At 41.9% G+C, this 18,659-nt stretch overlaps 1 protein-coding gene across 5 annotated transcripts in view; it reads right to left on the bottom strand.

Annotated features, from left to right (window-relative positions):
- The window catches only part of STX8 (syntaxin 8), a 104,547-nt gene that overhangs the window by 71,950 nt on the left and 13,938 nt on the right, over window positions 1-18,659 (bottom strand). For all 5 annotated transcript variants that reach the window (XM_040580416.1, XM_040580398.1, XM_040580389.1 and 2 more), the window contains exons 5-6: window positions 17,129-17,253; window positions 15,582-15,674 (exon numbers count right to left, since the gene is read on the bottom strand). In XM_040580416.1, the coding sequence (XP_040436350.1) occupies window positions 15,582-15,674; window positions 17,129-17,253 (218 nt within the window). The remainder of the gene's footprint in view (window positions 1-15,581; window positions 15,675-17,128; window positions 17,254-18,659) is intronic.

Here is an 18,659-nt window from a genome sequence, read left to right as displayed (position 1 = left end):
GAACTGAAGAATGGCTTTTCTGCTGCGTTTGTGCTTTGGTGACGTCAGTATGTTCGGATGACTTTAGGCAGACAGTATCTGCTGCTTTTAATGCCCAGCTGCTCTATTTAATCCCTGTTAAAACTGGTTTCCCCGTTCAAATTTCCTTAAACACTGTATTGGGAGATTTGTTTAAAACATATTCCTTATAAAGGCTCCTGGCAACTCTGAAAAGAGTGTTTTTCTTAAGCCTTCCTACTAATTTCAGAGGATAAACTGTTCAGCTGTGACAATTTACAGCATGGACAATGTTAATGAGTTGGATGAGGAGCCGGGCCACAAAACTCCTGAGGTCCCACACCACTTCCCTCCATCCTCATTCAAACAACAGCTGCTGCCATGCTCTGACAGACCAAGTGCCACCAAGTCCTGCACAACAGCTGAGCACCTTCTTCAGTCCAACAGCCCGCCAGCAAACTTTTACTAATTTATACCTACTAACTAAGTCCCTCTTAACCAGGTAGATGACGTTAGCACAGGTCCACAGGGACTTTTACAGCAGAACAGAAAACAGTTCCTGGGTATTTTGTGCATGAAACTATTTACCGATTTATTTATTTATGTGCATGAAACTATTTATTTATTTATTTGTGTGTGAAACTTCATGGATAGACGATTCCTGTAGCTGTCTGACAGTTATGGCCAGGTTCACACCTACATTTTGCTTTCATAGATAAGAATGTTGATCATTCTTTAATTCAGTTTCACATCAAATACATAAAGATTTTTATGGTTAAGGGTTCTCTGTGCCCCCTCATACGAGGGACTCCACGGTGAGGAAAAGGAGCTGATTTTCTGTCAGCAGCACCTCACAGGCACAGCAAGCCCAACAAGGTGTCCAGCGCTGCCCTAGGAGATCCCAGCAATCTCCTCCTTGCCACCAGCCAAGATTCAACAAGCAGCACCAGACCATCCTTCCCAACACCTGCTACCATGCTCCTTACAGCCACGCACCCCACCTTAGCCCTGCCACATCTACACACCAGCAGATCTAGATTTCAACAACTGGATGCTGAGTAAAGACCCTACAATCGCCCGGCCTGCCCTGGGAAGCAACACGGAGCTCAGTATGGAAAACCCACTATTAGGTTAAATCTGTTGTTTCTAGTATTGGTTTAGCAGAAGAAAACATTGAAAACAAGTTTCAGAAAGCAGAGAACTGGAGGGGAGGGATTAGACAAGTCTCCGGAATGAAAATGAACTCGGGAAGAACAGGAGGTTACTAAGAGTCATTTACTAAAAGTCATTTTCAGTGAACGCAACACCCAGATGTGAAGAACCTCTCCTGTTCTGTGCTTTTCTACCTCCTCCATGCTCAATACCACTGAATACGCAACCTTTCTGCTTTAAGAGCAAGCACCAGCCCCTGTGGATGAGGGTTAGCCCTGGAACAAAAAGGAGGAATACACTGAGTATACACACAAACCTTCAGACCTTCCCTTACAAAAGTCCTGTGGTCTCCAACTATGAAAGTAATTTTCCCTTCATTGAAAACACACCACCCACATGACCCATAAAGCAAAACTATTACAGTTCCTATTGTAACAAAGCATCAAATGGAGTTTTTCTCTAAGAAGTGAAGTCCCAACAACTTAACTAGTGGAAAGTACTACACTTAAGCTAAATAGGCTCTATTCAAGTTTACCACTGCTACAATTACCAATGATTAGTGAAGTACCATAAAACAGTGGGAAAAACCCAACTGGTCAACACTGACCCCAGCTGCCACACAAATGCACAAAGTGGCAGCAAATGCATAATCCAGCCCAAATTCTCACAAGCTCTTTGATCACTGGCACATGAATGTGTATCATGCTACAGTCTTCTCTCTCCATCCACAGGCTGACATTCTGAGGCAGCTTGGTCCTAGTAATAATTTCCAAGTGAAAATACTTACTTATAATGAGTATTATTACATAAAAAAGTAGTCTATGTCCTAAGCTCAACCAGAAGGAAGCTTTCCTCCCCGTTTATCTGATTTTCTATTCATTTAAAATATCATGTTTCGGAAGGCCACTTTAGAGTTCAATTCACACTGCTAATTTTCTTTGGCAAAAACCCACGTTATCTACAAACATTGGTTGAAAATCCAATTACCGAAATGTGATACCCACACCCTGTTGCATAGCAACTGGATAACACAGAGATACGGAAAATGTTGATATTCCAAAATAACAGCAGGTAACAGAACTGCTTACTAACTGCGGGCAGGCTACATCAGTAAGATGCCCAGGTGGGATGCAGGAGTTCAAGGGGAAAGGTGCACCAGAATTAAGGTGTCACCCCACTCCGCCCACTTGCATGGGGCACTGTCCAGGGCTCCCTGCCTGGAACCATCCCTCCCTGTGACACTGGTTTGGCTCGCAGCTTGTTCCTGCCAAACACTACAGCACTGACTGGCATCTTCTGCTTTCTCCCCACCTGCCCCCTGCTACCACAGCCTCTGACCCCAGGAAAATGGTAAAGCTCTACTTACCCCTGCAAGCCCAAGGCAAAGCTTGCTCAGGGAAACGTTAGCTAGAGAAAACAAAGCAGAGAAATTAATAGATCTGTCTCAGAGCATCTTCAAGATTTCAAAGCTTAGCCAAGTCGTGATGGATTTTTCCTCAAGCTAAGGACCATCTCAGAGGCTAGCATTGGTCCCCTCCAGCACTGCATACCTACGCTACAGCACAGATACTAGACTTCTGCAATAAAGAAGCGATTAGAAGACTTTCAACACAGTAAAATAAATAATTCCCAAGTTTCTTCCCCATAATCACAATTTTTTCCCACTATAATTCTCTCACATAAAAAAAAGCCCATGACAAACAACCAGTAAGAAACAAAAATCTTCTCCACCCCCAAAATTAAGGTTTTGCTCTGCCTTCTTTGCAAAGGGAGGAACTGGACACCGATCACCTCTCCCCAGCACTGCTGCAGGGCAAAGGCATGTGGATTTGCACTCAGGTACTAACTAACACAAAGATTTGGTTGGCTTTGTCAGTGGTTGGTGGTTGTGTCTTCTGCCACTGTTCTCTCTAGTTTAAACACGGCATTATAAACACAAAGGTCAGAGTTACATGGAAAAAACTGTCAAGAGTTTATGCCAAATATCTTATTTTAACACAGGGTCTGCCCAAAACTGACCAAAACCAACCTTCTAAAATCTCTGGCAGTACTTGAAACCAATATTCCTTTCAGCATTTCTGCTAACACCAAGAGGCGATTGATGCAGCAGGTTCAGCCAAGCGGCCACGGGGAACCCTGGAGCCTCTGGTCCCCAGGTCAATCCGTCAGGCATCCTGCTTCAGAACTGTGAACCCCGTGGCCTCGCTACCCCAGGGCCAAATCCATCACTGTATCCCAGACAAAGGTGTCTCTCAAATTCCTACCCTGAGCTTGGAAACAGGCCGCCAGACCCAGATGTTTCAGACTAAAGGCTCTGGACTCAAACCAGCATTTTTCAGCAAAACTCGGTTCTATAAGAAAATTTTCAACAAAATTTTGAGATCAAACACCACTGGAATTATTTCAGAACAACACAATCTACGTAGCCAAGACATATTTGATAGTGTCCCTACACTTCAGTGCCAGCCGGTTCACATTATGGTATCTTTTTTCAAATGTGTGCTTTATTCCCATCATGCTAAAGTGTTTCTTACAAAAATCTCTTGGGAGAGAGTAAAGAGGAATTTTGTCTCTTCCATATCCAAGACCTGTATTACTGTCATACTGGAGGATTACTCCAGTTCTTGACGTGTAACAACAAAAGCAGTTCACCGGGGGCAATTAGTACATCACATCCACACCCAGAAGTCATCAGGGCAATAGAAAAGGACTACAGCCAGTGAGGCAGAATATTTTTCACAATAGATGGAACAAACACGATAATACCTACATCATCTCATTTGTTTTGGGACGTGTAGGGATAAAACATTTTAATACATCAGCAATACAAAAAAAAGATTACGCTCCTACGACTTACTCCACCCAAGCTTGCAAGGAGTTACTTTACTATTTTTTATTTATAATAATTATAGCACAATTTTACCTGTTTTTAAGTGATCTCAGGATGCTTTAAGATATCAACTTCACCATTTTAAAGGAATCCCATATTTATGTCACATTAATTATGTTTATGACTGAAACATAGCTTTGACCAGCAACTGTTCCCATCACTCTTATTTCTGCTTCCACCTAGTTGTGATGAACTGTGTACATGCATCCTACAAACAGGTAGCCAGGGGGTTGATGTCTATGTTTGAGCACAGACAAGTATTACCTGCCATTTCCAGGCTGAATCTAACAGCAGATTTTACAAATATCCAAGTAGTATTTAAGCAAGGAAGAAAGCCACATTGCCCATTCAGATACTGCACAGCAGAGATCCATCTGCACACAAGCACTCAGAGCAACCAGCTTTATCCTCGTTTCTGTTCTTGCTCTGGTCAGAGCCTTGGAAGATGTTGCATTTCATTTTCTGGTTCTGAGAGGTACCGATTACCAAAGCAATTCCATATGTTACATTTATTTATGGCAGAACAGATCAGCAAAGAACTGAAACTGCCTAGCGACTGATAAATGTGATAGGGTCTATCAATTTTCAATACAGACGCCACAAGTAGATCTGTGTTTCAGGACTGCTCGGTAAGAAAGCGGAGCTGGAGCACCCTCAGCACCAGTCTGGGAGGGATTTTCCCCAGCAACGCTGGGAGTAGATGGCATCAGCCTCCACGCTGCATCATTCCAGGCTCTCACCATCTGCTGCACACATTTTGAACATCTCACCATACGTCAAGCACAATCCCTCCAGGCTACAGGAAGGGTTGCCCTGATCTCAATCCACCTCCAACTTAAAACCTGAGCTTTGATAATTAGCAGTATGTCCTGCTCTACCACCTCACCTCAACTTCATACCACTGCATCCAAACCCCTTTTCATACTGTATCTACCTGGCATTAAGCACAGAAGACACTAAAAACACTCTAAAAAAACCCAGTTCCCACAAACCCTATAGACACTTAAAACTTTAATATCCAACACTTAAGAATTGCATGACAAATGTACCCACCTATGAATTGTGTTGTCTCACCCCAAGCCCAACTTATTTGGGAGCAACAATGCCCTCGATATTTTGAGTTGTGCTGGACACCAGTCTAATGTTGAACAAGGCAGCACCAGTGATTTCGGGCTTGAAATATAAGCATTGGAGAAGCAATATATTCTACCCAATGTCTAGGAGAACAAGAGAGAGAGGGTAGTTTCTCCATGCAAAGACAGGAGGAGAGATGAGCTGGAGGTAATGGGAAAACCAGGAGAATCTGCTGGAGAGCACTCACCAACCCGCTCGGTGGTGAGTAAATCCAGTTCAAAGCACTCTTCAGATTCCAGCAATACCTCACAATAACAACATGCCCAGAAACATGGTTTTCTTATTCTCTCCTGTGTTGTAACCGTTCAGGTTTCAACCCTACAAGTTTTCTGGGAAATCTATTAAAAGCCTATTAAGCATCCAACAGCCCACTCACCGAAATCACCATGACGCAAGAGCATATGGTTCCTACCAAGCATGACTTCCTTTCAAGCCTAAATATCACCTTCTTTCCAATAATGGCTAGGCAAGCAAGTTGAAGTGATACGGGACAGAGCAGTCACCTACTTTTTTCCATCCATAAATCCTAAAAAAGTCCTCTGAAAAGGGGAAGGGAGAGAGGAAGCACTAAAGTTAGTCTTTTAAAATATAAACTGAAGTATAAACACCCAAGCTGCATTTCATTGCCACAAATAGCAAATATTTAAAAATAAAACATTATTTTTAGTCTAAGTGTTGCTTAAAAATCCGAGAACAAAATTTTGCCCAGAGACAGCGATATGTTATCATTTGACAACACTGCAGCAGCCACATCCCATTCACGCCAAACACAAGCGAGAACGCATTTGGGACCCTTGTCTCCAACAGGCAGTTGAAACCCTCCCCGATTCAGCCAAAAAACAGAGGGACAGTACTTAAGGAGAACAAGCCCGACATAATACCTTGGTATTATCTATGAAGGTAAAATAAATAAAATTATACAGAAACTCCCGTAACGGTTTCCTAGATTTTCTAGCAAAGGCTGTTCCGCACGGGACAATTTATTTCCTGCCTTTCTTTTCTGCAAGCAGCAACTGTGAGGTCAGGATAAATAATTTCAGCTGCTCACAGACAGGTATGCAATTTCCCAAAATCGCCCGTAAAGGAGGGGCTGTAAAGGAGAACAGACTGGGTTTGTGCTTTTCTGCTTCTTTACAATGCATGACAGGCAGCCACCCTAAGAAAGTAGGAAAGCAGGCTAGGAAAATAAATCCCCTCTCTATGGTCTCAATTAAGAGATTTTTTGAGCAGGGGGAAAAGCTAAATTAACACGGAAAAAAAAAATCACCACAGTGTTGAAATATCTACAATTACAGCTAGGTTTTGTTTTCTTTTTAAACAGTTTAAATCAAATGCCTGAAGCAGCAGCTGGGAAACTCTCTTCTCCTAAAAACTGAGGCTTATATATCCCTACTAGAGCTCTCCATAAGCCCTGCTAGAAAACTGAAGACGAGACTTAACAAATAAAATGTTTAAGTTCATAACTCTTACTGAAAAATCCTGAAAGACTTAAAAAATTTCTGAAACTCATTTTTCCTCAGCGGTAATTTCTCCAGCATTTCTGATCACCATGAAGACAGATGAAGGAAGACAGCTTCCCCCCTCCCCACCGCGGTGTGGGTGAGGTAGGGATTGACTAACTGTGGAAAAATCCACATAATTGAGAAGACAAATGTTGAACAGTTATTTTACGGCTTGAACTATTCAAGGAAAAACGCGAACCATGCCAAGAGGCCAGACAGGCTCATTGTGTATGTGTGTGAGTATGTAGAAGCCCAGCCACACTGCAGAAGCGCAACGCTTTTATCCTCATCCAGGTTGTGCCTTGCTGGTTTATCTGTTTCTGTAAGCACTGCGTCAAGCTGTAAAAAAATATCGAAAGCAAAAGTATCATCTCCCAGCATTATGTGTACATAGAGTGTAACAAAAATATACACGCAGGCTCGGTAGCATGACGCACTATTAAGGCTGTTTGCTGCTTCCCATGAGAAGACCCTATTTTCAGTTGCTTAAAATGATGAAAAACTTTTAACGACTCAGGCTCAAGATTCCCAACTTGGATGTCTGCTTCCAGATGAATTAAAAAAAAAATAATATTGAAGTGTCAGCCAAAATATCTCAGTCATTTCAGAACAATGCTGGTTTTTCCACGTTAAGAGTCTCCAGTGGCCTCAGGAGCTACAGTACCCCAATGGTTTCACATTAAGCCACAGAGAAGTTAAAGGGAGATGGAAAAGGACACAGAAAGGGAACTAGTTGAGCAAGAACGCTGGACTACTGAAATACTGACAGGCGGTTTCAAAAGTGGAGGTTCAGACATCCAGAAGAGGAGATTAAAGATCAACTCAATAAAAGCAACAGAACGAGAAGTCTGAAGGAAGTCAAGCTGTAGAAGAGATAGGAAAGAAAGAGCTAGAGAAGGTCACAACAGAAAATAAGAAGTTGTCCAGTCCATCTGCTCTAACTCAGCTCAAGCTGTCAGGAACAACAGACCTTCTTAAAGATGTCCCATGACAGGGATTTCCCAACCTCCTGACACAGCCGTTTCACTGCTGTTGGAAGGATTTTCCTGTTCCATTTGACCTAGACCCAACCTATCAGCAAAAGACTTCTCCCTTCTCTCTCAAACCAACTTCTTTCATTCTCCAAGAACCTTGTGTTCCCATCTCAGCCTTCTCTTCTCCAAACTCAGGTACCTCAGCAGCTCATCCTTCCTGGTGGGTCATGCCTCAGTGCCTGGAATCATGCTTTTGCGTACCCTCTGGGTCCTCTCCCCAGGTCCACGTTACCTTGAAGAGGTCTGGCCCAACCTGCGTGCTGCCTCCTCAGGGCCAAGCGTAATGAAGAATCTCATATCCTCCAACCACTGGCTTGTACAGAGCGTTTTCCACAATATTATACTATTTGCTCATGTTTAAGAGTTGACCTTACACACTATACTCATCTTTAATTTTATTAAACCTTACAGAAGAGTCAAGTTTCGCAGGTAGCCCGACTGAATTTCACTCCAGTCCCTCAAGATCATTTAGAGGAATTCTAGCATTACTCCCAGCATAGCTGCAGCCTTTCCCACCTTTGTATTGTGCAGGTGCTGAGTAAGCACACTGCGTGCTTCATTATCCACGTCCTTCACGACAATGCTGAACAGAACCAGAACGACCCACAAAGCCCAACTCAAGACATACTTCTATTCCAACTATGAACAGCCAATTCCTAGTTTCCGAGTTTAATTATCCAGTCAGCAACACATCTATTGAAGATTATTCGTTTGAACACATGCTTCCATAGACTACTTACAAGAAAGTCTCGTGAGACAGCATCAAAGCCATTCCTAAGTCAAAATGACACCTAATTCTTTTCCCTTACTCACAAGGATCTTCCACAGAGTAAGTCCAAACTCATTTGGCACAACTGACTCTTAACAAGGACTTACGTGAGAGCCACTGCAGACCTGTCATCTCATCAATACTTACAAGTAGGTTGTTTTGCTATAGAGTTCTCCCAGCAGAGTTTGACTGCTAGAAACATATCCCACCAGAGCCTGAAAGGGAGCACAAAGATGCTTACTCCCTATTCTTACCTCTGCTGTCAGCAACCGTCCATGAAGCCCGCAGGCACGACATCTCACACCTCTCTCATGCTGCTCCACATCATCCAACACCGGTAAAATTACCCTGTCAGCCCACATTGCAGAGGTCCCTGCGTAGGTGTTCTCATCTGGCTGCTGACCCAGGCTTGGAGACAGATCCATATATTGCAGTGACTTCCCTTGTTTTTCCAGTTTTCTTTTTAAGAATACCAAGAAGTTTTACAGATAAGCACTGGAAACACTGAAGCAGCAACATCATGTACTTCAAAGATTAGGAAATGCTGTATATACTATTTTGTCTAGATACATTTTTTATGATTCAATGCAAATTCAGTGTAACCTTAGTTTTCACTACACAGCTCCTTCAGCAGGCAGCGCAGGAAGGGCTTACTTCCTTGACAGGTACCAAATATTGTGTTTTACCCCCATCATCCAGCACAAGGCTGCATTCCTTATGGACTCCATATAACCCCAACTCTGCTCTAAGGAGTTAAAAGCTTCCTCCCAAACCTTCCAACACCAGCCCTCCTGACAGTAAGTACGAGTGTATTTTGATTTTGACAGCTTCCTTGGGAGATGAAACACAATCATCCCCAACTCAAAAGGAAAAATAAGAAAATTAATAGTTAAGATTTATTTTGGATGTTCAGTAAAAGAGGGCTTGAACCTCTTTTTAAGAAGCCATGTATAAACCAAACTTTATATAGCCTTCCAAATAGTATTTAATCTATTTTCATATATTTCAGGGACATGGTTTAGTGGTGGACTTGGCAGTGTTAGGTTTACAGTTGGGTTCAGCGATGTTAAAGGTCTTTTGACAACCTAAATGATTCTATATGCCCCAGTACTTCATGGGGTATGGACTAGATCCTGACAGGTCCCTTCCAACACAAACCATTCCATGATTCATTACACCCAGAGCACAGCCCACACCAATTTATGTTAAGTGCTCAAAACCTCAGCAAACCAGACCCTGCAACACCAAGTCAGACACACAGAAGGGAATCGCTTCTGCAAAAGCTTGGTGAAGATGGGTCAACCACCATCACACAGAGCTCCAGGGCAGGAGCAGAGATGATAGTTTCATGCTCTAAGGCAACGTTTATCACAGAAGCACAGAATTGTTTAGGTTGGAAAAGACCTTTAAAAACCATTAAGTCCAACTGTTAACCCAGAACTGCCAAGTCCACCACTAAACTGTGTCCCTAAGCATCACATCTACAAGTTTCTTAAATGCTTCCAGGGATGGTGATTCCACCACATCCCTGGGCAGCCTGTTCCAATACTTGACCACCCCTTCAACAACTAAATTTTTCCTAATATCCTATCTAAACCTCCCCTGACACAACTTGAGGCCATCTCCTGTTGTCCTATCACTTGTTACCTGGGAGAAGAGACCTATCCCCACCTATCTCCAACCTTTCAGGTAGTTGTAGGGAACAGTAAGATCCCCCCTGAGCCTCCTTTGCTACTGCTGCTGACACAAAAATCTCTTACAGCCCTTGCCTTATTCACTAAACATTTTCCCTCACCCAGAAGAAACGAGACAGAGACCTTAGAAATAGTTTTTGTCACCATGTCAATTCAACCCCAGAAAAGATCAAGTCCTAGCACAAAATTAGGCAGGGCCTGCAGAAAACCACATGCAGTCATTTTAAGCCTAGATATACATGCAAGAAGTGCCATCTAACCTCAATTTTGGTATTCCCCAACTTTGGAGTATTCATATTGAGACTAAGTATTGCACTGTTTAGACTGTTGGTGACAAAAAACAAGGTTTTAACACGGGTGTTAATTTTTCCCCTAAGAAGAGTTAAATCCAACTCAACAGCATGCAATAAAGACAAAACATTTCCCCAATAAAACTGAAGTTATTTCTATTCCATACAATAAGCTCGGGAAGCAAAATAAAAACCTAACTGCACAGTATAAGGTCAGTCAGGCTATGGATAGTTATTTTACATCTAAGTATTAAAAACGCATGCTTCTCTGCGGAAGTTTTTAGAAAACCTGAACCTGCTGGTGCTCAGCCTTTCCCAAGGAATGCTGAACACCTTCAAATCCCAGCGACCACAGGACTCAGGCCATCTCAGAAGGGGGTCAGAGCATGCAGGATTGTAACTCTATATGATGAAAACATACATTGTTTAGACTAGATGGTGAAAATTTTTAAGATCTGAACTTTAATAATTTCTTATTTACAAACTAACCCTAACAATGACGTAATTCTGCCACGCTCCCATTGATTTTAGTCTCGTAACTCAAACATATTCTGTACACAATGCTAATTAGTTTGTATTACAGCAAAAGTGTTCTTAATAGACAGAAATGTGAAACAACTTCAGGGTTCCTTTTTGATTACGCAATAGCCATGTAAAATAATCTTTAGGAGAAGCATTTTACTGTCCATATACCAACTGTGCTATCTGCATGAGAGGCAACAGAGCTGTAGTTGAACACTGCCCTAGGAGACACAAATCGCATCCCTGCTGCACTATCATTTCCAATGCTATTTTCAACAAGTCTCTGCATCACCAAGAATACTTTCACTCACTTTCTTTGATTTTATAAGAACACTGCTCTGTGTTCAAAGCAACAGCTAGAACAGGCCTCTAGTCTCAAGCGGAGTCCCTAAATTGCATTTTGATGGAAGCGCATCAGGTTAACAAAAATCCTGCACCAAGCAAGTCGCAGGCTTTGACTACTGAACTGGCACCGAATGAAAGGTTGAGCTGAGTCCACCTCGGAGGCTTGTGTGCCACCCACTACGGCCAGAGGTGACACAGCAACCCTTATTTGCAAAGCTATTAAAAAAATTAAAACACATAATACTTCAATTTTTCGTTGGTTTTAGAAATTTCATTTTTACAAGAAATTTAAAATGTTACGTAACTATGTAATTAAAGCAGCATTACGAGAGGTCATTCACTTACAATGTTCCATTTTGTTTAAGAACATCCTGGATATTCACTCTGTGTACAGCATTCTCTTGACCAGTAAGAGGACTTAAAACAGTGGCCTGGGTTTGCAGCTTATCTATTTATGAACATATCTATGCTCTGACATAAATTTTAAAGAAGCTGGAAGCCAAAAAATCTGTCCTCAATGGCGTATACCAAATAGAGTGCAACATGGTAAAAGTGCCAAACATGACAAATTTTGCAAGCTACCAATATTTACCATCCATCACAGAGCACTATATTCTCATGCAAGCATGTCACAATGAGAAAACAACATCTCTATAAGGGTAAAACAAACAGCATTCAGATATTTTTAAAGCCTTCTTCTAAAATTATTGCACTAGATTAGATTGCCTCATCAACAAGGCCAGAGGCCATTTACACGATTTTCTCTTTTTTTTTTTTTTTTTTTTTTTATGTAACAGATGAAAGGATTACAGAAAGTTTTCTGGGGCCAAATTTGGAACTAATGATGGGAAAATTCTTTTGCTAATCCCCCATCTCTCCCACTGCTAGCAGATGCCTGAGACTGGAACAAAACAACGTCTCCCGGTACCCTGCTTCTACTTTGCTCATCAGTGCAAAATACTATGCTCAGGAGGTTTGAAAAGGACCATCAGCTTTGAGCAGAGCCATAAAATCTGAAGGACAGAGCTATACTGAAAATCTGATTAAAGAACTACATGAGACTCCAATTAAAAGTTGGATGCATTGCAACTAAAATCAGAGGATGGGACTCATCTACTCAGGGCAGATGTCTGTAAAGAATCACCTCCATCCCAGCCCAGGCTCACTTTAGATCGGTGGGGAAAAATGGGCTGTTCCAGGACAAGCTGTGCCCTGCCCTGCCCAAAGGTGGATGTGTCAGGATCACACCTGAGCAACCCCTGCTGGTGTCTGCTGACTGCAGAGGAAGCTCAGAGAGACTGGCCGAAAGACAAGTGTCGAGGGACGTGAAGCTAAGGGAGGCTGGCGTCACGCAGTCTGCCCAAGGAGAAGGGCCAACTTCTGAAGACCACAGCCACCACCGCAGCTGGGCCCGTTTGCAGGGTGCCCTCTTACAAACCTCAAACATTACTCCTCGTCACTGCCTGTCAGCCCACCGGCGAAGTAAAAATAGATACCGCCAAGTAACTACCCTTCTAAAAAGCAAAGTTTAATCATTTTTCAGTCATTTAACAAACACAAAAGAATTTACGTGTACCAGCTCTACTCGAGAAGTAAACTTTGCATAATTAATCGGGATGCCTCCACTACTTGTGCATCTGCAAATGCACAGCTACACCAACTGGCACTCAACGGAAAATGCCTCGGGCTACCTCAAAGAGCTGGGAAGTGCAAATATCTCAACTGAACAGAGAGCCTGAGCTGCTCGGGGAGGAAAAAAGCAGGTCTGAATAAAAAGTTGTCTGGAAAATAAGTACAGTTACCCAGCTCCCCAAAGTCTGTTTCATTAACTATCAGACATTATCAGCTGCTTCATAATTATGCCATATTTTACCATAATGTCAGAACAAACTAATGTCAGAGGCACCTAATTACTTGCAGAAGGTGGGAACGTCCAAAGCAGGTCAGGGAAGTGGAAGTCAAGCTTCCTGCAAAAATGGGTGATTTGATGGAAAACCTGACTCAAATAAAAAGAAATACTGACGCAGCACTTAATGAAGATGAGCTTCCCCTACCTCCCCACAATACAGACAATGCCATTATCACTCAGCACTAGGAAGGAAAGAGATTCCAAGTCGGGAAATTACAGGGCAGTTATCCTCATCAACCTGATCGTGTAACAGTGACATGAGATTGGCAGCACGCCTGAGAAAAATCTGTAACTAGTTAAGCACAGGGCACAAAATAAGACGTGCAAAGGGAAAATAGCCCTTGGAAAATATTGCTGGGGATTTCAGCTTTTCCAGTGTAATAGTGGCAACAAAATGCCCGACCACATCCCCCTGTACCCGGGGGGTGGGGGGAAAGGATTTAATAAAATCAGAGAAAACATGGGAGTTCTACGTGCTCGATAGCGATGTGTGATCTGGTTCCCCCATCTGTAAGAGTCAGGCCATGTTCCACCTTTTTCAGACTGCTTAAACGTTTACAAACAATGCACTCTGCATGGCTGGCAGGTTTTATTCTCACGATTCTAGGAAGTGAGAAGCAGAAGCAACTGGGTGTTTTCTCTTCCCCCAGGATCTGGCCCGCCGTCAGGAACAGGCAATCCTCGCCACTTTTTACTCTGAGCACTCAGGAAAGTTTCCATCTTTTGAGAAAGGCTTGCCTGGAGCTCAAAAAAGAGCTCACATGAAAACATGAAGATTTTTGCTCTAGGCTTTGTAACTATCTGTAAGACAAACAAAACTGGCATTATTTGCATTATTTGTAAAAAGGAGGGTTAAATGCATTCCCTATTTCACACATGTTTCAAGGCTTCATTGCTAGAAAAAGTCTGGCATGGTCACGCAGGAATGCGATGGTACTATACACATTACCTTCAGGGTCCCAAAAACATAAGGAGTTGGGGAGCCTTCCCCTACCCCCAACAGAGGGAAATGGGACACAGATCATATATTTTCTTGATGAGAAACCAAGGTTTCACAGAGAATTAGTAAACATGCTCATGCTTCCCACCTGTTTTCTATTTAGAGCAAAAAAGCAATTAATATGACTTTTTAAACAACAGTTAATAGAATAAACTTACGAAACCAAGATTTCTAATTGAAAATGTCTTTACTCACATGAGGCAGAGGATCAAAATATGACAAGAGCACTAAGCATAGTTTCTGCCAGCTGCACAAACCGTTTCTTAACAACCTTAAGATTAATAAACAAAGACATATTCTAGACATTTCATATCCCTCCTGGATTTAGCCGTGTACGCAAGGCAAACACAAGAAAGCTGTCCTCTTACTTCACTCTCATTTGGAACAGAGCTCCCAAGTAGTACTTCATGTTATGTGATTGTTAATACGGGAACCCCCTCACTCTGAGCAGGCATGCAGAGAAATACGATGGGGAAAAAATACAGGTCCAGGAAGAAGCAGATTTAAGCATATCATTTATTAGCAAGTAAAAAGACATTTACCTTCTGAGTGGCTAAGTACAACACAACCCAAGGATAAACCATATGGCTCAAGCCTTTGTGCAAGGGAGAAAGCTGGCAGGGGTCCAAGGCTCTAATTGAACTATTACCATATTGTAAGAAATAAAAAAGTCAGAAAGACTGGAGGATCTGCTCTCCTAGGGACAGTTTATGTCATGCAAACAATTAAGTGAGTAACAAAGCACATTTAACAGGACAGCAATTCCACCATTTGGATACTGGCTCATTTTAAAGAAAATAGGTACTCTTCTAGTTCAATATTGCACTTAATTTAATCTTATATTCAATGCCATGAAACCTCCAAAATCCAAATCATTTGTAGCAAACAATACAACGCTTCTCCTTCAATCGCTGTCTCAAGGCTTTTTCATTTAGTTAATAAGGAAAGACGCAGAATAAGAATGCTCAAGTGAAACCCAGCAACACATAAAAGCTTACCATAAAAACTGTCATAAAACTGAAAAATGCAAAATAGAGTACAAAATTAACTTTGTACTTCGTGCGAATAATCACCCATCTTTTCTTTCAAAAGGCAGGCTTGATAGAAATATACCAAACATTCTTTGTACATGCACAACAGGGTATGTAGTGAAACACGATAGAACAACCAGGCCATGAACAGATGGAATCTGTAGTGGTGGTTTGTATATAAACCTTTACAGTATTGTCTTGTTACTTTGTGGGCAAAAAGCAGTGCAGCTGTATGAGGAGTGGGGAAAAAAAGGAAATTAATCACAATCTTACATAAAAATGAGGCAAACTGAGTATGAATCTTGTTCTTACCATTCTGTTCATCCAGCTCATTCCCAATTTCCTGCCCCATTTGCTTTTGCCGGGATATGATTGAAGAAAGAGCATCAAGTCCAGCATCTTGTTCTGCACCAGAAAAATACATAAAATTACATGAAGAAAATTGCGCCAGTATGCCAGGCTATGTACCGTAAAAGATGCAAAAGTGAAGAAAAATATCTAATCTGTGCTCAAAGAGTTATAATGAGTTAAGAAAAATATATCAACACAACATGAAAATTAATCCTTATGGCAACAGCACTCTTAAAATAATGTGAATGATGGGTAATTACTTTCTCTGCTCTGGCCAGGACATTTAGCCGAGGGTCCCCCACAAAAAAAAAAAATAAAAATTCCAAGGGTTCAACATTCAGCTGTTACTCAATTATAAATGCAGGAGATTTTCTGGCACACCCAGAGAGATCCATGATTAGCCTTTTTAAATTTTCCAAGAAACTTTTAACATTAATAAAAGACAAACAGGTGATGCAAACACCAAAGAATTCAAGCTGATTTTTAAAGCTGGAAGAGGATAGAGAGTGCATGGAAGAGAGCCTCAGACATGGGGGGAGCAGCTGAAGGTTGATGTGCTCCCACCAGCTCTGCAGGCGCTCCTTTATTAAGAGCCACACTGCCTCTGCTATTCCAGTCCGCAGGTACCACGCTGCCCTTAGCAAGCACCTTAACCAAAACATGCAGTTGCCCGAAGTTGTCAAGTAGAACAAGGAGATAAGCTGGAGGCTGGACTGACACACTGCAAAGCAGCAATGTTCCATAGAGCAAGACTGCCAGCCAGCTGCAGCCCAGGAGCCAAAAACTGTACGGGATGGCCAGACCCCCCTTCCCTTCAACAGGACGAAGGTCTGGCCCCAATACCTCTCAGCCTCCCCAGGGGATACCTACGGTGGAATCAAAAACCAGAGCTTGAGGTTTCTCCTGGACCATCCAAACAGAGTTCAGGCCATTCTCCGGAACTGTAGCTATAAATGTTGTTTCACATGCAGGCTAAAGCGGGCTTTATCTGGAGCCTGATTTCATTTGATTACTTCCAATGCTTTGACTGCAGAGAAATTACCACTAACCACCTGATGTCCTCAGGCTGAGGTTTTCCAACACTTCCAAAGTTAGAGATTCCTTATGGGTCTTGAGGGCCAAAATCTAAAGACCCTTTTTAGAGTAGCTAATTCTTGCCGCATTCCAATTCAACAATACATCGAACACACCCCAGCCTGAAGCACAGCAGTAATACCATCACACTCACTGGAATTAACGAGATCTCCACTGCAAACCAAAACCATGAGTATGGTCAAAATCAGGGATGCCCTGTAAGTGCATCTCTCAAAATCTGATTTAAGATGCTTTCAGTTAAGAATATTGCAAGCACAATACTGCTCCTGCAAGTACAGGTAACAACCACCTGGAACTATCACATTTGACATCTCCAGGTAACAAAACTGCAGCATAGGTTACTGTATTGACCGTCTAATAAGGGCTCCTCCAAGTCCTAGCAATGCTTATAAAAAATAGACAGACTCTTATACCTTCTATGATCCTTCGCTGCTGCTGCCTGAGATCGTCAAAGCCAAGCCCTCTGGTTTCCTCAGATTCTTCCATGAGCCACGGGTTGGTTACACCTCGTTTGACCCCTCCCGTCATTAGGCTAGATCTGAAAATAACCTCAGTAAGTAACTTTCAACACAAAACCCACTCATCATATAATCAGCACTTGCAAGAGTGGCTGACAGAGATGGAAGTGTACATATTCATTGCACTCCATTGTGTTTCTCTGCAATCACAGAAGAAATTAGCCAAAAAGAATCCGACGATCTCAATAACAAATACATCTTGCAGGCTCCATAACACTGCCTAGACACTGTAAAGCAGGGAGAGAAATAATTTTGCAGTGAACAATTAAGCTACTTGCCAAAATATACACCACATATTGTATAACATTCATATTAAATATTGTTTGCATGTAGAAAATGCATGTAGCATTCAAAACTGCTACAAAAATATTACGGTTAATAGGAATACACATATTATTCATGCATTTGCTGTGTGAACACAAACTTGTGAAAACACTGTGGTACAGCCTGAAAACTTCCAGTAGTAAAAGGATCAACACATTAGCACAGATGCAAATCAGATGAGACTACTAATTTTCTGCAATCCTGACCAAACCTAAAAGAGAACACTTCTGCATTTCAAAAACCGTACATGGAATTCACAGTTACTCTCCTGCACTTCCTAGTCTGGCATCAACATGAACAAGCAGCCAGGCACACACGCTCTTAAATGAAAGAGCAATCAACTTATGGGTTTTCTTTTAAAAGAATTATGACTTGAGGTTGTTCACATTATAGACACTTTCCTGGTTACAACAGAATACAAGTTTTTCACATCCAGGGCACATAAATTCAAGTAGTAAAATGAAATGCCACTTAAATATTTTTTTCAATACCAGATTTCTGCTTTCTACCTTTCAGCTTTTCATTGGTTTTCCCTACAAGAAAAACATCATATGACAGACTGTGAGCCACTTGAACCCAAGACTGCAACTCAGATCTGGGGTAAGAGTCATCACTCAGCAGCAGTACAGAAGTAAGAGGTTTTGCTTTCAGCTTTGCTTTTTTTAAACTCCGTATTTTATTCTGATTTTACCTTCGCCCCATTCTTTCCCAAAGTACTTTCACAAAGAAAACAAAAACAGTAAGCATTTTTAGGATCTCTCATAATCTCATTTTTTTTTAATTACACTAAGGCTTTTTTATTTTTTAAATTGAGTCCAGGTCCCTTCTCTGTGAGATATACTGGAATGCTGTACAATAGCACGCATATGCTCGAAATAATTTTGTGGTCAAAATTCTGTATCAAAAGAAGTTAGAAGTATCTGTGGAGCTCGGGGGAGTTAATGCACCCTGCTGAGGGGTTCAGCTCTGGGGAGGGATGCCTGAAGTTTTACAGCAAAGGTATTCAAACAAAACCCAGAACTTGTGCCTAGGAGTTCCTGGAGGAATCACGGTGAACTAGAGACATCTCCTGGCCGAGAGACGAATCAACTCTGCTGAAAAA

This window comes from Falco naumanni, chromosome 1 (assembly GCF_017639655.2).
Source record: "Falco naumanni isolate bFalNau1 chromosome 1, bFalNau1.pat, whole genome shotgun sequence".
Lineage (NCBI taxonomy): Eukaryota > Metazoa > Chordata > Aves > Falconiformes > Falconidae > Falco > Falco naumanni.
The sequence above is the reverse complement of the archived record's forward strand: the minus strand, read 5'-3'. Positions and strand labels throughout refer to the sequence as shown.